Source organism: Mauremys mutica, chromosome 8 (assembly GCF_020497125.1).
Source record: "Mauremys mutica isolate MM-2020 ecotype Southern chromosome 8, ASM2049712v1, whole genome shotgun sequence".
Lineage (NCBI taxonomy): Eukaryota > Metazoa > Chordata > Testudines > Geoemydidae > Mauremys > Mauremys mutica.
The window spans coordinates 96,865,098-96,886,688 of NC_059079.1; the positions used below are offsets into that span (position 1 = coordinate 96,865,098).

At 43.2% G+C, this 21,591-nt stretch overlaps 2 protein-coding genes across 4 annotated transcripts in view; both read left to right on the forward strand.

Moving 5' to 3' along the window:
* The window catches only part of P4HA2 (prolyl 4-hydroxylase subunit alpha 2), a 50,492-nt gene extending 42,789 nt beyond the window's left edge, over nucleotides 1–7,703 (forward strand). The window contains exons 15-17 of one of the 3 annotated variants that reach the window (XM_045027952.1): nucleotides 4,787–4,855; nucleotides 5,755–5,851; nucleotides 7,242–7,703. In XM_045027952.1, the coding sequence (XP_044883887.1) occupies nucleotides 4,787–4,855; nucleotides 5,755–5,851; nucleotides 7,242–7,312 (237 nt within the window). In that variant the 3' untranslated portion in view covers nucleotides 7,313–7,703. The remainder of the gene's footprint in view (nucleotides 1–4,786; nucleotides 4,856–5,754; nucleotides 5,852–7,241) is intronic. The other 2 variants (XM_045027950.1, XM_045027951.1) reach the window with 2 other exon arrangements.
* Nucleotides 7,704–10,607: 2,904 nt separating this feature from the next.
* Nucleotides 10,608–21,473, forward strand: LOC123376328 (exocyst complex component 1-like). The gene is made up of 4 exons (XM_045028250.1): nucleotides 10,608–10,722; nucleotides 14,083–14,213; nucleotides 17,410–17,586; nucleotides 21,297–21,473. Exons 1-4 carry the CDS (start codon nucleotides 10,608–10,610, stop codon nucleotides 21,471–21,473), a joined length of 600 nt encoding a protein of 199 aa, XP_044884185.1.
* Nucleotides 21,474–21,591: the final 118 nt, after the last annotated feature.

The following is a 21,591-nucleotide window of genomic DNA, read 5'->3' on the forward strand; positions in this document are numbered from 1 at the left end:
TAATTTGAATAGAGACTAAATGTTTCTCTTGTTTACACTGGAACAAATCGATTTGCTTCACTGGATTCACACAGGTGCGAGAGGAGAATTTGACTCAGAAGTTTCAAAGTGAAACTTTGAAAGAGGCTGAGTGACTTCAAAGATAACCTTTCACTCAGCATCCTAGCCATCGGATGGTTGTCAAGGGGACTTCCATCTTTTTCACCGGTGTCTGATAGCACTTGATGTTGTGGCTCTTCTGGCAGTCTCCCCTTTGTAACTCTCCGCTTAAAGCTAGTATACTGTAGTGTAGTTATTGCCTTTGCAAATGGAGACACAACTAACAAAATGCTACTTCAGTTAAGAAACTCTGCTACAAGAGCAAGTACTGAAAATGTTACTATGGGGCATTTCCAGCATGGAATCTAAGGGCCACATACACGAGATTTCCCTGACTCATCCCCACTGAAATGAATGGGAGTTCTGGAAGCAGATTCCAAGCTGTATATTGCCCTGGCTGTGTTTTCATGGTTGTTTTATTCTGACAGTGACATAGAGGTTATCTGATCATTATCTCAATAGTTTGGGTCTTCAGTCCTGTTATATAGTATAGTTTGTGGGTGATACAGGGTAGGTGTCACCCCATTTGCAAAATGTTTTGAATGAACTGATATTTCAAATGTCAAGTGCAGCTTATAAAAACAACCAGACACAACTTGACTGAAACAATGAAAGAGTTGTCTGAAACCGTGGTCCCAAATGAGTCTGTTAGTTAGGATGAAATTTCAGTGGCCATGGCTCATATTGGCTTTTCACATTTTCTGACCAGCCTTGACTGAGATTTCAAATAATAATAATGAAATACATTGTCAGTTCTACATGTACAACAGCAAATTTCCCTTATTATAGGACATGTACAGCATGGCAGTATGTCCTAGGTGCCTATTATAAAAGATTGTTTTGTTGCTGAAATGTAGGTTTTAAATTGCAAAGCTGCATGAACTATGCTTTCTAGATTGGGGAGAGAGGGAATTGGCCCCTAATGCCAATGGCATCCTGTGCCCTTTTATTGTAGGTACCAAGCTGGACACTAAAGTAATAATAATGACCAGATCAAAATGAGAAAGTGTGATGGTATTTGGGGTGGTAATATTTACAAAACACAAGATCCAGTCTTGCTCCCATTGATGGCAATAGGGGTTTGGCTGTTGATTCTGCTCTCTTTGAAGTCAAACCCAGTTTTATACCTCTTCACTGGGGGCCTGATCTAAAGCCCACTGAAATCAATGGAAATACATAGAGACGTTTCTGACATATCAGTCTTCATCCTCAAAGGAAACCCTCACAACCTTTCAAAAGATGAGCCTGAACAGATGGACTGAATAGAAACACTGAGTTTATGGTTTATTAGAACAACCTGAAATGCACTAATGCCCTCTTTTTGTCCTATGATTGCAGAGGTGTTAACAGGCCACTCTATCTTGAATGGTCCCTTACAACACGTGTTAGCTAACAACTTATGCTAAACTATCTGTTCCACCTTGGGTTTAACTGTGACGCTCACAGTACCTTTCCTAGACCTGAAGAAGACTCTGTGTGGCTCAAAAACTTGTCTCTCTCACCAACAGCAGTTGGTCCAATAAAATATATTACCTCACCTACCCAGTGATGAGCTGCCAAATTTTTAACAACGGGTTCCCTCCTCCCTCCAAAATTTTAACAACGGGTTCCCTCCTTCCCCCCCCCCTCCGTGGGGGGGGGGTCGTGCCCCATCCAACCCCTCATGTTCCTTAACACACACACTCCGAGACCCCTGACCCATCCCCCCTTCCCTGTCCCCTGACTGCCCCTTGCCGCCCCACCCAACCCCTCCTCTCATTCTCAATGGCCCCCCAGAACCCCTACCCCATACAACTACCCCTTCTCTCTGTCCCTGAGTGCCCCCACCACCTCATCCAACCCTGCTCTTTCCTGACTGCTCCCCCGGACCCTTGCCCCCATTCAATCCCCCTGTTCCCTGCCCTCTGACTGCCCTGACCCCTATCCACCCCCCCACAACCCATCCCCTCCCTGCCCCCTTACCACACTGCCTGGGGACCGGGTCCACTCTGCCAGGACCACGACCGGCGCCGCGGGGCCCGACTCCCTGGGCCGGGCCGGCACTGGGGCCCAGCCACGGGGCCCGACTCCCCGGGCCGGGTCGGCACCGGGGCCCGACTCGCCGGGCCGCTCGCCCTGACTCCCCGGGCCGGGCCGGCACCGGGGCCCGGCCGCTCGGCCCGACTCCCCGGGCCGGCACGGGGGCCCGGCCGCTCGGCGGCAGCCGTGGGGCTCGACTCCCCGGGCCGGCGCTGGGCTGGAGGGAGCCGCGGTCTGGGACCGGGAGCTGCTGAGCCAGCCGCACCTCCCCTCCCCCTCTGCGCCCCAGCTTACCTGCTGGCTGCCTCCATGCTGCTTGTTCAGGCTTCCCGCGAACATCTGATTCGCGGGAAGCAGGGGAGGGGGAGGAGAAGGGGGCGGAGCAGGAGAGGAGTGGGCGGGAACTTTTGTTAAATTTAGCAGCCCTTAACAAGCGGTTCTAAAATAGCTGCTAAATTTAACAATGGGTTCCCGCGAACCCGTGCGAACCCGCTGCAGCTCACCCCTGCACCTACCTCATCTCTCTGTATAACATATACACGTGAAGTGAACAAAAATCTTTGGCTACTTTAAGAGCCTTAAAGGATGCCTAAGCTGAGACATTCCGAGGATCACCCAGACCAGTAAGGGGTTGTCTCACTTTCCTGCCTTATAATTTCAGGTGCCTTACTGCTATGCTGCTGTAGCTGAAAGCCCTGACACCAATAGCAAGCCTACAAGCATAACGGTCTCACCCTGCCTACCACCAGCCTACTCACTCTCAGCAACCTTTCCCATTCTGAGTCCCCAAATCCATCCACTCCAAGTTCTTAACTACCAGACACTAAGGGCAGGTCTTCACTACCCGCCAGATCGGCAGGTAGAGATTGATCTATCGGGGATCGATTTATCACATCTCGTCTAGACTCGGATAAATCGATCCCTGAACGCGCTCCCTATCGACTGTGGAACTCCGGCTCGCGAGAGGCGGAAGCGGAGTCAAAGGGGGAGTGGCAGCGGTCAACTCGCTGCAGTCCTCACAGCCAGGTAAGTCGACCTGAGATACACCAACTTCAGCTACGCTATTCACGTAGCTGCAGTTGCGTATCTTAGGTCGATCCTCTCCTCCCCCACTCCCAGTATAGACCAGGGCTAAGACTCTTCCCCTGTGGTTCGTCACCCCTGAAGGAGTGAAACCTGCTCCCCCGTTACCAGCTAACTTTCGGAGACACGCCCCACGCAGTTTGCACAACCTGTTTGGGGGGAAAAATAAAAGGTTTATTTAATAGAAAAACCACAGATTCAAAGATGAAATAGTAAGGAAGATAAACACATACAAGTTACACAGAAAATAAACATAAAGACCCAGCCTCAGGTCTTTATATTTATTCATCTGACAAAATCCCTTTTCTAATACAACTGCCTAGTGCCTTTGCTCAGTTTCCCAGCATGCCTCCTAGCCCTGAGTGGGGAACCCCAGGCCTTCAAGACTGTCCCTCAGTTCTGGATCCTTTCACTTCAAACCCTTTTCCTTTTAACAGGGTTTGCGGGGGTAGGGGTTCTTTCTCTCAGATCTGGTCTACACTACAGACCTATACTGGGAGAACTACGTTGCTCAGGGATGTGAACAATCCACATGCCTGAGTCCCATAGTTATATCGACCTAACCCCTGTGTAGATGGCACCATGTTGGAGAACCTCTCCCACCGGGGAGGTGGATTAACTACGCCGACAGGAGAGCTCTTTCCATTGAGATAAAGTATCATCATTAAAATGCTACAGTGGTGCAAGCTGTAGCGTTTTAAGTGTAGATGTGTCCTCAGATTGTGTTCATTTATGGTGAGGGAAATTCCCTCTTTTTTCAGTTTGGCAAGACGGGGGTTTTCTTTTCAGTTTCAAGTTGTTTCAGTGTTTTCCCATTAACTCTAATGGTCCACCCTTATCTTTGCCTGGCTGGACAATGGATGGGTACTTGAAGTTAGTTTTGTGTAAACAACTAGCTTGAGAGGTATACATGAAATTGTAGTACTAGTCATGAGCAAGGATATGATTTGGTCATGGAGGTCACAGATTCCATGACTTTAACACATCTCCATGACTTTTGGCTTCAGCTTCGGCGTCAGCTCCAGATGGCGGGGCTCAGGCTGTCAGCCCCTGACTTTGGCTTCAGCTCTGCCGTGACCATACACTGACTTTGGCCTTTCTACCAAGACTGTTCTGTGAATTTACCTTAATTTTACCATAGCAAAATCATATCCATAGTCAGGGGCATATTATTGTACATACATGAATACATAGATTCCTAACCATACCCTGTATACATATCTCATAATGACCATCAAGTTCAGAACATTATAAGCTTTCATAAAAACCTTAATTGGCATATTTTTATACACAATAACATTGTATACAACAACTGCTCATTCTTTGGGGTTCAGATTCCCTCTTCTCCCTTTGGGGTGTCTGGACCCTGATTGTCACACAAGTTTTGTGTGTTCTGTTCACACTTCAAATTCAGCATCCTCCGTGTAATTAATTGTCTGTTTATACAGTGTATGGTTTATAACTTTTGTGTTACCACTGGTGCTTTGAGGACTTTAATAACGGTTCAGTGGTTGCGATTTGCATGCTCTGACATTGCATCATACAATGTTCGTGTTATGGTGACTTTATTAACTTATTTTCCCAGATGAGTGATGTAGAAGCTGGAGGTGCTACAGTTTTCCCAGACTTTGGGGCTGCAATTTGGCCCCAAAAGGTAACAACTGCTTTATTTGTACATACTCCCTCTCCTCTTTCCCCACGTGCACACTAAAGTTAGAGAAAACGTTGTTGCTGTCATACACTTATATGGTACGAGTGGTAGTGACTTACTTAGGGCTGCACTAGATTATGGGCCTGCGTATTGCCATTATAGAAAGCAATGAAACCTGGTTCTGGGGGGCTGTAGAATGGCAGTCTGTACACAATCTGAACAATTTCTACAAAGGGCAGCTTTTAATAGGAAAGGAATTGCATGCAGGTAAGATTACTACCTGCTCCAGACACAGTACACCCATACTAGATATTAAACACATCATCTGCCCGTTCCTTAGGGTTTTCCTTTGTTATCTTAAATAAGAACAAAAAGCAACCTCATCTTGAGCTTCCTTTTTAGCGTGGCAGTACCTAGGTTTTCTCCTATCCCTGTCCCTAGTTTCCTCAGACTGAAAAAAAGTCCCAGCCGATTTATATGCATGAGTTTGAGCTAAGAACTTGGCTGCCCAAGTGAATTAGCACAGCAGCTGTGGCTCTCCTATGCAGAGGTGTAGCTCCTGACATCCTGTCATAGGCATAAAACAGGGAACCCTTGGATCAATTTAAATGAAGATATAGACAGTCCCATAAACCCAGAGTGCACTATGGCAGGGATGGAATGAGAGGCTTTTTATTGAACAGATGTGAAGCTCAGTGGAGCAAAGAGAAAGGTGAGATAAATGAATGGTTGGAGTTTAAATTATTTAATTTTGATATACTGTCAGCAGTGAGCCACAAGCTTGAAGTTCCTAAGAGCCAGGTATTTGGTGTTTTTACTTTCTCTCTCGCATACCCGCTCTCACATATGCACATTCTGGATAGTTGCGTTGAATTTTGTTTAATCCAGACTTTTGTTTTCAGGGGACAGCAGTGTTTTGGTACAATCTTTTCAGAAGTGGCGAGGGTGATTATCGAACAAGGCATGCAGCTTGCCCAGTATTAGTAGGGTGCAAATGGGGTAAGTCGTTGTCCTCTATTTGCCTTTAGTAACAAAAATTGAAAGCTGACTAATACTACAATCCCCTTTCAGTGAAAAGATAATATTATTTGAACTTCCTTCAAAAGGATTCTGTAGCTTTGGCATTGCCATTTTCACTTTTGCCATTTTCAGTCATAAATATACATCACTCCACCAGTGTTGCATCAAATAAAAATCACACATGACACCCAGTTATTACATTCTCTGGTCAATGTTGTTAATGTCCTTTTTTTTTTCATGTTGAGAACACTTATAAGGCTGCTGCTTCAATATGGTACATCTCTAGATCCAGATGCCATGAAAATCAAGGATGATTGGGGTTCAAGGCACTGATCCTACGAAAACATATAGATGGACTTAACTTTAAATGTGCAGGTAGTCCCACTGAGGTCGGTGTGACTACTTACCTGCTTAAAAGTTAAACATGTATAAGTGTTTGCAGGATAGGGACCTAAGTAATTACAGAGGTCCCTTTGTGGTCATATCCCCAGGTGACCTACTCTGCCTGGAATATAGAAGGTGGACTCATTAGGTGAACTGGTGACCTGGAAAGTGACAGTGTAGTTTTGACTAAATAGTATCTGAACAACTTCTACTGCACTGACACTTCCAGAGCACTTATGAGAAATAACACAATTAAGAAAAGATCAAATGGAACCCGAAGAGAAGAGCTTTTTCTGCAATGTACTTGGGAACTGGTTACTTTCAGATCACCCTAAGTAAAGCAATTGACATGTGTGTGTCCCCCAGCTAATTCTAACCTTGCACTGGAATATCTTTTTCATCATTACCTATTCAAAATAGACAGTTTTACAACAGGTTCTGGAAGTAAATAGATTCTGATGTTGTCAGGCCAATGGAAAGTGAATTCTGCCTTTGGGCCTCAGATGTTCACCTCCACAGCCTGTGAACAAAAGTCCACATCCTCAATCCTCTATCCAGCTGCTTTGTGCTGGAATATAGAAGGTGGATTCATTAGCTGAGAATATTTATGGGAATACACCGGGCTGCACAGAAGTCTACACCACCCATTCTCCCACTCCAGCATAAAGGGCATTGCAGAAGGAGAATTACCAGAGCACCCCGCACTGTGGGGTGATCCCAAATTGGCAGAATAATGCAAAGGGGAATGTTGCCATCATTGCTGTAAGTTAAGACTGGCCCCAGAATTGGGGAATTGGAAAGGTACCTTGCACCCTCTCCCCTGAGTCTCTTTAGCTCTTGTGTGGGAGAAGGAAGAACACAACCATTCAGTTCAACCACCTCATTTTGTTAATCCAAACAAAATTTCATCCCTAGAAACCAAGCTTTCAAGGTTACATGCAGGCTCTATGTGCAGTTCTAACTAATTTATCTCTTTGTTCCACAGTTTCAAACAAATGGTTCCACGAAAGAGGGAATGAGTTCTTAAGACCTTGTGGGTCAACAGAGGTTGACTGAAATCCAACCTGCTACCAGCTCTTCCTTGTGTCCCTTTCCTTCTCTTTCAGTTCATTTCTAAGAAATGATCCACCGTCTATTATGAAAGAGCTCTGGCACTTTTTAAAAAGAATGTCACATCTAGAAGTGAAAGAAGCAAAAGCCTGTAATGACTTGGCAGTACTTGGTAACTATTATTTCCCCCATCCCTCCAGTTTCACCTTCTCACCACACCCTCCCAATTTCTCTCTTCCGTCATAGCAGTGCAAACAGCACGTTTGGTGATTCAGTGCATTTGAGCGGCTGGTCCTGTGCCTTTCATTCCTCAGATGTTTTAGATGTTAAATATTTCATTGAACCAAAGTTTTGTGTACATGTTAAATTTATTGTATTTCTATGGATTTCAAGTTTTAACAAATAAATGCTGTTTCAAAAAATAATAATAATGTCCTCTACTGTGAACTTGTGTCTAATGCTGTATCATGGCTTATCGATGGGTCTGGGCCATTTGCTTCATTTAGAAATGTTTATGATCAGATTTGGTGTAGAACTTCAGAGCTCGATCACAAAGCACCCACACCTCCTAGTGAAACCAGACTGAGTTCAGGGTGCTCAGTACCTTGCAGGACTGAGCCCATCGTGTAAATTGGTGTAGCTGTATTGAAATCTTACAACATGCTTATAATGTTGTGACTTGGCCTTTGTCTGAATTGACTTCAGTGGATGTGTTGCTTGAGTCAGAACCGCCGGATTTGGGCCCAAGCTTGCCCCAGTTAATGTAGACTTGTCACTTTCATTTTTAAAATAAGAAATACAAAAGAATGTACAACACAATAAGCTCCTATGCTTCCATTATCTTAGGAAATTATTGTATATGGGAAACCTAAAATCTTTGAAAAATACATAGGTAGATTTATGACAGTCTCTAGTTACGATTTTAAACATTTTCATTATTTTTGTGTGGAGCCTTCGAATTTTTGAGACTTTTTCATCCCAAAAGTAGACGTTTCCATTGCATAGTATTGTGCCTTTTTGCTGCAGGAAGCCCCTGATCTAATAAAGCACTTGAGCAAATGCTTAAGTTGAAGTCAATGGGACAACTCACTAGCAAAGTTTAAGCAGGTGCTTAAGCGCCTGGATAGATTGGGGCATGTGTTCTTGTGCTCAGGTCATTATTATCATTTTCTTCTGTACCAGACACACAAGGAGCCGGATTCCCACCTGTCTTGCATCTTGTGTTGGTCACTGAACACATGTGAAGGGAGTGTAAAGTGCTTCCAAATCACAATGGTTTCATAAAGGGGCAAGGGCTAGAGGATAAGACTACACAAAGCACAAGACAGTAGAAATTGGAGCCTAATATCTGTATTTAGGTGCTTTACAATTCAGTTTAAAAAGGTAGGAGACGATTAATTATGGGGAGTTAATAGCACAAAAGATCTAGCAGAATTGAGAAGAAATGTTTTGAGGAAAAAATTAAGAAATACAGAGCCAGATTGTGGCTGACTCTTGTGCAGATGTGCCGGGAGGTTGACTTCAATGGGAGTTCTTCTGGCCAGTACTGGTATGAGGGTGAATATAGAGTATTAGTGATTTCAAGTGAACTCCTTAGAGTGAACCGTAAAACCCTACATTGCTGCTTAAAGAATACATTGGACTAATGGGAATGGCCTTGACATTTAGGACAGACTTCAGAGACAGAAAATTCAGTTAACTCGCAATGTCTAATTGCACCCATAATGTTATCATAAGATGAACATTGATTTCTTCTCCATTGTACATTTGTAAAGTAACTGTTGAATGAACTAATATTTAAAACAATTATCTATCAACATCCTCTTGAGGGCTGGAAGCACTACACCTACTAGATTGTGTTCTTAGGGAAAGAGCAATTTAGAGCGTATTGGATTTCATATAGCAGGTATAATGGACATCACCATCCTTGGTACGATGGTAGGCTAGTGTGGCTCTGATTCAGCAGTAAGCTTCAGCACGTGCCTACATTTTAGCATGTAAATATTTCCATTGAATTCAGTGGAATTACATGCTTAAAGTCTGGCACATGCTTAGGCCTGATTCTATAAAGTACTCATCATAAGTTTTCATTTCACCAGGAGAGGCAAATACACCCTTGAAGAGAAGGCTGGAAGGTTAGATAAACTAATAGAGCTGATTGAATCATTCATTGTGAACGATGTGGATGGGAAGGGTTGTTCATTGAATAATTATTTGTGAAGAAATCTCTTTATCCTACAAACAGCTGCAGTAAGTAATGTGAAATCGTAAGCACTTTCACAAAACCTATGGTAATAAATGCAATACGCCACACTCTCCACTTGAAAATCTGAGTGTTTTTCAAAGCTGGGTAAGTGTTGTCCCAATTTTATAGATGGAAACTGAGGCGTAGAATGGCTCTGTGACTTGCCCAAGCCCACATAGTGAGTCCAGTAGCAGTCAGGAACAGAACCCCTGTTTATTTGACCCTGAGGGCAATCCCCTTTAATCTGTGGTGTCCTTTACACAGAACTATTGACTACAATTAGGTAGTTTTCCTGTAATCTTTCACAGCTCTTGTCCACAAGAGTTGCTAAGAATTTTTGTGGTTTCTGGCTGTTTCTTCAGAAAACTCCACTGATGAGCTATAGCTGTGTTGGCAAAATCTCTTAAGCACAACAAAAACACAAGAAATGATGTGCTTTATTTTATACCAATGTGTGCAGCATATAGCAAACCCACAAACATTTGGATGAAACAGAGATGGGCCAAAACCTAAGATTTTTTTAACTCATTTGAATTTTAGGGGGTGGGAGAAGAATCTATTGTAGCTATAGATTTCTAGAATGACCATTACCATGTATATAGGCTCCAACAGACCAGATCAGAACTCTAGTCAAAAACTGCAAGTCACACCATCTTAACCAAGAGGGCTGGGCTAGACAAATGAGTAATTCACACACCAAACTGACTTCTGTTCACTCGCTCCTGTTTTTCCAGGTAAATGCGTATAATACATAACGGATACGCTCATCTAGCCTCCGGCCTCTCCTACAGAGAAAGAGGTGGAATAAGTGTGTATGAAAGTGTTTGAACTCTCAAGGCATGGCCCTTCATTATACTGTGTACTCTTATAGCTAATCTGATTTGTAAAGTATTGATCTATTAGGTCTGGAGAGTCTGGGCTTTTGTGCAAAACAATGTCTCAAACTCCTGGGTGTCCAGTACACTTGGAGATGTGTGCACAGCTTGTCGGATTGCATCCACCATTCTGCTCCTTGGCTTTATAGAAGATAGACTAGCTATGTCAGCAAGCCTAAAAATGAGCCTCCAAGACATTGTTTTCAGACCTAAAAGAGAGAAGCTTGTGCATGTCTTGGAGTTATCAATGCCTTCCACTATGCAGGGAAAGGAGCGATTTTATCTGTGCATTACAGGTATGGTGATTTCTTCACACAATTATTTTAACCTGATAGAATTCTGTCTCATAAACGTGCTGCTCATGCTTCTATATTTCACAGGGTATAACACATAACAGCAGCTATTTTTATCTAGTAATCTGAATGGGATTTATTTATTTATTTTATTTTTTTTACATTTTCAATTTACCATAATTATTGTAATTTGGGGATGTTAGTACATCAGGTTTAAACAAGAGGGCATTTTTTTAGAGCCAAGTTTGTCTAGAAATGTAAAGAACATATGACAAGAAGCTGTTAACAATATTAAAGTAATACATTTGACACTTAACTGCTTTTTAATAGATGGCATTTCCCCTTGAAATTAACTGCACATTTAGATGGATAGACAGTATTTATTTTGTCTCTCTTAGTCTGTAGAAGCACTATGGAGATTTGCAGTGTTCTATAAATGATTCATAATGATATAATTTTGCAATGGAATTGATACCACAAACCGGTGACACTTCATGGAGAATATTTGGGATCTGAGCCACACAATTCCAATTACTTGCTTCACCTCTGCGAGAATATATTTTCATTCTGGAGTGAATACGAAAAGCATCATGTTTAAGCTGGCAAATACCTTTTGACTCTACATATTGTTACTGATAAATTCTTCATAATGAGAAGACTCTGATGGCAATTCTTATGAAAGTGATCTTTTATTTAAATAATTCCTTGGCCACTACTCAAAGCCGATTTAGAGTGACAATATCAAAGCTCTCTGCATCCACCATTCTGCTCCCTGGTCTTTTTAAACATAACTAATTATTTTCAGGGTTCTCAATAACCTCACTATTGGCAATGTTCCAGGCAAACATACTCCACCTTTAGAAGATAACGAAAAAAGTTAGTGTTAAAAGTCATATCTCATGTATTCATCAACCCAAAGAGAGTGAAGATTTGCTAGAAGATAATGGGAGGAGGGGAAAAAACGTAACTCAAAAGTCTAGTGACAGAGAACAGAATTCAATGAAATCTATGTGCATTTACTTAAAGCTCCCAACTATCTTCAATGTCAGCCAGGTTTTGACTTTAATTGAAAAATGCAGTATTTGATGCTAGGGGGTGGGCTTTTTGGATGGGGTGGGTTGTTTTTTGAATACTTAAAAGGTGAAATTAAAGCAATAATTTCATCCTAAAAAGGTTCTTTCCTCAGCTATTTTATATTCATGATTAGTAAAACACACTGATATGTAATGCACATGAATTATCACACGATAATGGTTTTAAAGGTGTATAAATTTGAGGCATAGCCTATTTCTAATTGGGCTAATGTTACCAGTTATTGGTTGCTAAATCCCAAATCATGCTAATACAATACAAGTCACACTTGTCTGTTGTGAGCATTAGTGACATATTGCAAATGTAGCATGGTATAGAATCATTTTCCAGTTTATTATGGCCTGTGTACTTTGAACAAAGAGGGTTTTTTCCCTACAAGGCTGCAGAATATCTCCATCCCACAAGTAAATGCTTTTACTTTATCAATATAAAACAGCAATATGTCCTGCAAGATGATATAAAAAACATGCATGAAAATGCAAAAAGCAAAATTACACTAAAGGGTCTGAGAAAAGCAAACCAGCAAGACAGTTCCCCCTAAGGCAGCCTTTGATACTTGCCTCTTACCTAGATCTACAAAGGCATTTGTGGACTATGCCTGTCCCAGGGAGGGGCTGGTTTCAGTGATACAACTGAATAGCTTTTTTTCCTCTGTCATTCAGTGTGATCTTCCTGTGATCCCGACAGTCCCATCACATTGTCAGATGTTACAGCGATGTACACAATATTTATCTCTATCCACGAACAGTGCTCATCTGTTCATTTGAAAGGGCCGAATTATGCGAGTTAGTCACAGTTTTCCCCACTTAGAAGAGTGTCATTCTTGCTGCATACTTCCTGGTCCTGTCCAGCTCCTATTAACCATGATGGAAGTTACACCCCTGAAGGGAGGTGGATCGAACGGCATATTCATACCCAAACATCTCAAGCATGTAAAAATAGACTCGGTATGGTTTGCATTAACATGACTATATAGCAGGGTATGATCTTGTGACAGTTTAATAACCTTGATGTTTCCAACAGCTGATGTAAACAGCCATTTATGGCTGGGTTATTTTTGTTAATACTAGGCAGCATTAATTGAATGAGTTTAATTGCTTAAAATCCACTAGAACTGTGGATGGTGTCAGTCTTTTGAGGACTGGACTGCTTTACTCCTCTCATAACCTTCACTACATGCAACGCGCACTTTATCACTTAGCTGAACTTGTTTTCTAGCACTACCAATAGCCCAGCATATGAGAAGCTGGGGGACAGGAAGGAGAGAGATGGTTGAACACCAAAATGCTGGTATTGGAAGCCACAGATAGTAGCATCATTCGATTGATTTCCATGACCTTTGTTGGGAAGGATGTAGCTGAGACTTTAAAAGACCGAAGTCTTGTCTATTGTGGATGGAATTCAGTGTTCCCGTGGCATTCTTTGTAACAGCAGCAGTTGTCCTTCACCTCTAGCCAGCAGTTCCTGGCTGTGCACCGGTTCCCAGATGTGGCTGTATTTCAGTGGTGAAGTGTTTCCTACAGGGTAGGATTGTGGCTGGCTGTTGCTCAGGTGACCTCATGCAGAAGCCAAGCACACTGTAGTCCTTGCACTCAGCAGAGCATAGGGACCACTCCGTCCTTGAAACCCCAGGCTACTAGGCAACTCAAAGGAAGAGGCGCAGAGGGGCATTGTCTGCCTTCGTCCCTACTCTGTGCCAGAACTAGCTAGTCAGAGGGTACATGCGGTATCCTCCAAGGGAATGTGCACACTACGCCACTTAGCATGGGGTGGTGTGACTCCACACTGACCCTGGGCTGTGCAAGTGTCCGTCTGGCTCCATACATATAGGGCTAGAGGGTGCGTGTAAAGGACTTAGGGGAGCTTTGTAAAAATGCTTTCAGATTGTACAGGAGCTGTTATGTCAGCAAGGAAGTTTTCTCACTGCGTTTGAACAGCCAACTCCTGTGCATGACAGATGCTGATGCCATGTAGACTATGTCTACTCCGGAAAGGCATCCTCTTATTTTACAGTGTGTAGGCAGAAGATGAACCACCCCATTTCCCTCCATGCTAGTAATGGAAAGCAAGTTCAGACACCTGGTTTGTTAAACCCTGGCTTGACTGTAATGTGTGGAGACACATTTCATTAACCACTATGCAGCCAACACATCCCTCCAATTGAAAGGGGAAACCACCTAAAAATCCAGATTCCCCATGTTCACTAAATGAAATATTTGTACTTTTCTTTGTTCTACATTTAATGTTGTTTGTTATTATTTCCTGTCCCAGTTACCAGAGAAAAAGATGTGAAAATCACTTATTTGATCACTGTAGAGGAGAAGACAAGCATTCAGTACAAAATCGATTGTATGTGGCTGCTGAAAGATCTAACCTTGATAGATGGAAAAGAGGCCATGCAAGTAAGTCGAATTGCTCTGTGATGGTTACCTCACAGGTAATTTGTGGGGATAGTGTGAAGGTTCTTGGAAGGCACCTCACCACCACCTGCCCTTAGCAGGAAGTAATCTTGTCTGTGCTGTGAATCAGCTCCCAGAAATCACCAGTCTGTGGCAGCACAAGCACTGCCTTTCAGGCCTCCGCAGGCCTCACTCTTTCCATACAGGTAGTGCTAGGCACACACCAACTCCAGCATTTCCCTGCAGCGTCCAGCCCTTTTCCCACTGAACTCTCACAGAATCACCAGGCCTGCTATTCCCAAAGGAACAGGACACACCAGCTTGTACGATACTCTGGGGACCAGCACATCGCTGAACATCACAGTACTTGAACTTATTCTTGTTTTCACTACAAATATATCATCAAAGGACAGAGATTCTAGCGATAGTGAGTAAGAGTATTGGAAACAAATGGTTACATATAAAGCAAAATCCTAACATGCTTTCTAGAGATTACATTTAACTAACAAGTTAACTTCCTGACTGCAGAAGTCTCTCTCACCCGAATTTCTCTCCAGCAATTTTTCCAGCCAAGCCTGGTTGAGACCCGTTTGTCATGAAGCAAAATCACTGTCCTTTTGCTTCCTCCCTGAAGGGTGAAGGTGTGTATCCTTTGTCCACCAAGTACAGTAGAGCAAGTCTTTGATGGTGACCTCCAGATAAGATTCTCTTCCCTCCCTTCCTGTTTTTCTCTTCCTGTTAGTTCCTGTCTGAAATCCACACATTCAGTTCAGCCTACACAATACTTAATTTATATGTAAACAGCCAGCTAGATACACATTTCTTGTCTTACAGGAAACCTGATTTCCCCTTTCCAGGTGACCAGCCTCCAAACACAGACCTCACAATTTTCGGTGTATGTACATAAGTCTTTACACAACATTCGTGCCGGTCTTTCTCATCAATAACCAGGGTGATACCAGCTTTTATTTGAGACTTCACATGACACTCTTTGGTGAACTGGAATGCATGTGTCAGACGCCAGAGATGGCCGTAACCCCTATGGACCCCCGCTGTGCCCCCTGCCGGTTGGCACTAAAAGGTTTCTGGGTCACAGATGCTTAACTGTGGTTTTCTATCAAGGAGAGGCCTAGCATTAAAAAAAGGTCTGTCAGTTGTTACCTACTTCAGCTGCATTGATTTGGGTAAAATCGGTGTCTAGCAATGGTGAGAGTCGGGCCTTTTCAGATATTTTTTTGTCTGAATATTTGTCTTGGCATATGAAATCTCAGTGTGTGCTGCCTCTCACCCCCACTCCAGTTCTTTCCATGCCAAGGTGCCAGGTAAAACGTTCGAAAGCACTTAGGTTACATTGGCTTCTAAATGCCACTTTCCAGAGGCACCTTAGTCACTTAACCCCACAGTCGTTTTCCTCAGGGGTAGCTTGTATTCCTCTTATGGAACAGAATTTGTAGCCTACAGGTGAACAGATGGTGGGATGGCCACATTAGTGCTGACTGTCCTATGAAACTAAGTCCTGGGCTTTATCCCAGATACCAAAGGAGATTGGTTTTTCTGGCATGAATAAAGTAGTCTGATTGGGGAAACAGCCAACGTAGCACATGCTCTTCCCGCAGGTGTTCACATGTGAAATCTACTCCAGCTCGAAAGATCTGAAAAGCCCAAACCCTGGTCAGCAGCTGGCCTGTGAAGAGATACTTTGGCTGTTTGGTTGCTTTGGTGGGGGGAAGAAGACAAGATAAGAAACATTTGAACATTTAATGCACCACTCTGCCCATTTGGGTGGAGGAAGGAAACCTACAAGAAAAAACACACTATGAGCATACAACAGATGTAAATATTCAGAATACAATCAACCATATGGTTACTGTCCACTATCTGCAGTAGCCCAAAGCAGTGGACTACATGTCTAAGACTTTCTGTCCATCTCTTCATGTCACTCTGTCCTTACATCTAAATCCTCAGCTGAAGCAGGGCAGGCAAAGATGGTTCTACATGACTCAAACCAGCCTCCAGCACAAGTTAGAGCGGGTTCAGATTCAATTACATGCTGTGCTCTGGTCCCACCTTCCCTGGCTCCCATTTTGCCCCAACCTGCTTCCACCATCCCCGTTAAACCAAGAGGAGCAGGTACGTGGAGCCAGCTATGCCAGCTTCACAGCATGAGAATTCCCCTACAGCAAGGGAACCCCAGCTTTCCAGGTGGGTTGCATTGCCTTAGATGGAATGGGGGCCGAGGATCTCGCTCTCTGAAATGGTAAATTCTTCAGGGCAGAGACTATATCTTTGGCCTGGTCTACACTACAACTCCCCCCCGTTCCCTGACAGCCCGCCGGGACCCCGCCCCATCCACACTCCCCCCCCCCACTCCCTGTCCTCTGACTGCCCCCAGAACCCCCGCCCCTGACTGCCCCTCACTGCCCCATCCAACCCCCCCTTCTTCGTGACCTCCTCCCCCTCAGATCCCTGCCCCATCCATGGGGCCCCGGGCAGTTGCCCTGCTTGCTGCCCCCTAACACTGTCTCTGGCTTTTATATGCAGAAAAACAGTTGTTGTGGCACAGGTGGGCTGTGGAAATTTTATAATATGGGGAGGGGGAAGGGCCTCAGAAAGAAAAAGGTTGAGAACCCTGTTTTAAAACTTATCCATCTGAAGTTCTTTGCTTGTTAAACCAGAAAATAAATGTCAATTGTTTTGCAGAGTGTTTGTGCTAAGAAATATTATTGGGAGGGATCGATCTAAGTGACGCAACTTCAGCTACGTGAATAACATAGCTGAAGGTGACATACTTAGATCTATTTACCGCGGTGTCTTCACTGTGGTAAGTCAACAGCCGACGCTCTCCTGTCGACTCCGCCTGCGCCTCTCGCCCTGATGTAGTACCGGAGTCGACGGGAGAGCGCTCGGCGGTCGATTTATCACGTCTAGACCAGATGCAATAAATCGACCCCCATTGGATCAGTCGCTGCCTGTCGATCCAGCTGGTAATGTAGACAAGCCCTTTGTCTGTGTTTCACATATCATCTAGTACAATGTGGCCCTAATTTGACTGGGGCCTCTGGTTGCTACAGTAATATAAATATGAAATACTACTCAGCATGTGTCTTGCATATTGGCTATATACTTCTTATATAGCTATACTTCTCATAGCTGGCTGACAGCTCTTGGATTACATAATGTTTGTTGTTTTAATTTGTAGGATTACCCGAAATTTGACATGCATTTTGAACATGTTTATAGCTGGGAAGCCTTCAGCACTGCAGCCAAATATGCGTTTACACGGTGCATACGGAAAATGAGTAAAATTCACTACAGAAGGGACATTGAGTTTGTGAATTTTGACGACGATTATTTGAGCGACACTGGACTCTTCCAAGTATCTGAAGATACGATGCTTGCCTTGAAACTTTGTATGCAGGTTTTGAACTGTGCGTGCCTTCTGGGCTGCTTATAGGAATACAACTGGGTGCAATGCTCTGAGCTTGAGCCTTATTAAAAATGACCTAATTTATGTTATACCTAACGACCTCTATTCTGAATACTTTAGGTCTGATTCTGAGCTCACTTACACCAATACCAATCTGAAGTCATTGAATCACAGGGAGTGCAGTTACACCTGGTGCAGAGTGAGACTAGAATCTGGGCCATTGTGTACACTGCATGTTCAATGCTAAACTTTCAACAAAGTAATTAAATCTAAGTCTAATAAACTGCCCACGTGGTACCATTCTGCATATGGAATTGTCATGGAGCAAGTCTTTATTGTCGCATGAGAAAGCAGGGGTTTGTTTTGTTTTGTTTTGTTTTTTGTTGAAATTTAAATAGTTCCTAGAGCAGGGGCGGGCAAACTTTTTGGCCTGAGGACGACATCTGGCTTTAGAAATTGTATGGTGGCACAGCCCCCCCCGCTCCTATCTGCCTCCCCTGATTCTCGCCCCCTGATGGCCCACCCCCAGGACTCCTGTCCCATCCAACTCCCCCCCGTTCCCTGACAGCCCCCCGGGACCCCGCCCCATCCACACTCCCCCCACCCACTCCCTGTCCTCTGACTGCCCCCAGAACCCCCGCCCCTGACTGCCCCTGACTGCCCCATCCAACCCCTCCTTCTTCGTGACCTCCTCCCCCTCAAATCCCTGCCCCATCCATGGGGCCCCGGGCAGTTGCCCTGCTTGCTGCCCCCTAACACTGTCTCTGGCTTTTATATGCAGAAAAACAGTTGTTGTGGCACAGGTGGGCTGTGGAAATTTTATAATATAGGGAGGGGGAAGGGCCTCAGAAAGAAAAAGGTTGAGAACCCTGTTTTAAAACTTATCCGTCTGAAGTTCTTTGCTTGTTAAACCAGAAAATGAATGTCAATTGTTTTGCAGAGTGTTTGTGCTAAGAAATATTATTTCCAAATGTTCTGAAACAAAACATGGATCAAAAACAGATATCCTGGACACGCCCTCATTGTAATCCCAGGCATTTCACATGCTCCGCCGTCTATCTCACAGTGCAGACTGAATGTCTTTTATTAAAGGATCATTTCAGACTCTCGTACATGTAGCTTGTTGTCTTCTTTCTTGTCCGCTGTGTGGACTGGGAAAATTAGACCATTCAACTTCTCAATCTGTAGCAAGGATTTCTTTCAAGCAGGGTTGTAGTTCCTGCTGTGCTGAAATGACAACCCTTGTTCCAAGTGATGGTACTCCCGCTCCTTTTGCTAATGCGAAATGAGGAGATAACAAGAGGACTGGGCTTAGCATTTGGTGTGTTGTTATTGCAAATGGAAAAAAAACTAGGACTGTTGATTAATTGCAGTTTACTCACGCGATTAACTAAAAAAAATTGCGATTAAAAAAATTAATCACAATTAATCGCCGTTTTAATCACACTGTTAAATAATAGGATACCAAGTGAAATTTATTACATATTTTGGATGTTTTTCTACATTTTCATAGATATTGTATTCTGTGTTGTAATTGAAATCAGTTAATATTATTTTTGCTTACAAATATTTGCACTGTAAAAATGATAAACAAAAGAAATAGTATTTTTTAATTCACCTCATACAAGTACTGTAGTGCAATCTCTTTGTTGTAAAAGTCCAACTTACAAATGTAGATTTTATTTTGTTACATAACTGCATTCAAAAACAAAACAATGTAAAATTTAGAGTCTACAAGTCCACTCAGTCCTACTTCTTGTTCAGCCAATCGCTAAGACAAACAAGTTTGTTTATATTTAAAGGAGATAATGCTGCCCTCTTCTTATTTACAATGTCACCTGAAAGTGAGAACAGGCATTTGCATGGCATTTTTGTAGCCTGCATTGCAAGGTATTTATGTGCCAGATATGCTAATCATTCTTATGCCCCTTCATGCTTCAGCCACCATTCCAGAGGACATGGTTCCATGCTGATGACGCTCGTTAAATGCTTCAATTAAATTTGTGACTGGACTCCTTGGGGGAGAATTGTATGTCCCCTGTTCTGTTTTACCCACATTCTGTCATATATTTCATGTTATAGCAGTCTCGGATGATGACCCAGCACATGTTCATTTTAAGAACACTTTCAATGCAGATTTGACAAAACACAAAGAAGGTACCAATGTGAGATTTCTAAAGATAGCACCGCTCTCGATCCAAGGTTTAAGAATCTGAAGTGCCTTCCAAAGTCTGAGAGGGACAAGGTGTGGCGCATGCTTTCGGAAGTCTTAAAAGAGCAACACACTGATGCAGAAACTACAGAACCCAAACCACCAAAAAAGAAAATAAACTTTCTGCTGGCGGCATCTGACTAAGGCCTGGGCTACACTAGCGGGGGGGGTTCAAACTAAGATACGCAACTTCAGCTATGCTATTCGCGTAGCTGAAGTCAAAGTATCTTAGTTCGACTTACCTGGCTATCCTGACGATGGCGAGTCGACTGCCGTGGCTCCCCCATCAGCTCCACTTACTCCTCCTGCCAAGGTGGAGTACGGGCGTCAATTTCAGGATCAATTTATTGTGTCCAGATGAGACACGATAAATCGATCTCCGATACATCAAACACTACCTGCCGATCCAGCAAGTAGTATAGACGTACCCTTAGATAATGAAAATGAACATGAGTCAGTCCGCTCTGCTTTGGATTGTTATCGAGCAGAACCCATCATCAGCATGAATGACTGTCCCCTGGAATGGTGGTTGAAGCCTGAAAGGACATATGAATCTTTAGTGCATCTGACACGTAAATATCTTGAGATGCTAGCTACAATAGTGCCATGAGAATGCCTGTTCTCACTTTCAGGTGATATTGTAAATAAGAAGCAGGCAGCATTATCTCGTGCAAATGTAAACACACTTGTTTGTCTGAGCGATTGGCTGAACAAGAAGTAGGACTGAGTGGACTTGCAGGTGCTAAAGTTTTACGTTTTATTTTTGAATGCAGTTATTTTTGTACATAATTCTACATTTGTAAGTTCAACTTTCATGATAAAGAGGTTGCACTACAGTACTTGAATTAGGTGAATTGAAAAATACTATTTCTTTTGTTTTTTTACACTGCAAATACTTATTACCAAAAATAAATATAAAGTGAGCAATGTATACTTTGTATTCTGTGTTATAATTAAAATCAATATATATGAAAATGTAGAAAACCTCAAAACTATTTAAATAAATGGTATTGCTATTATTAACACTGCACTTAATCTCAATTTTTTAATTGTGCGATTAATCACAATTAATTCTTTTAATCGCTTGACAGCCCTAAAAAAAACAACAGGAGAAGTCTTATCCAAGCCAAGGGCCAGGTCCTGCTTACCTTCCTCATAAGAGTAGCCCCACTGACTTCCCCAACTTATGTTTAGGCCTCTCCACTCCCATGTACAGTAAAAGCACAAGATGGGTCTTGAGTTTCTTTTTAGCCTTTTATGTATGTGTGTAACATTCCATGGCTGGGTCTGAGCCTCGTCAGTCACTGGCTGTCAGTCGGAAACAAAGCTCCACTTCAGTCTCAAGTGTCATGGAAATGAGAAAATCTCAGAGGAGAGTGAATGGCGACGGCCACCATCATAGTCACGAATTCTTCAGGGACTACAGGTTCTGTAACATCACTCACAGCGACAGAAGCTGGACCTTTTCTATGCCTGCGGCTTTTGTCAGCGGATGGCTGTCCTGCAAATGAACGCCTCTGAAGTTCAGCCATCGCCAGTGCAAGGGGCCAACCTGAGAGAAACAGAGCTAGAGAGAGCTAAAGAACATGCAAAAGCTTTCCCAGCTATCTGGCTTAAGGGGTAACTTGCTGAGTCATCTGTGGTCTTTCTATTTCCAGCCATACCATTTCTCTTCCTGCCCATGTAAGAAATGTGGAGAAGGGTAGAGAATCTCAAAATGACTCATCACTTTGGAGTAGGAG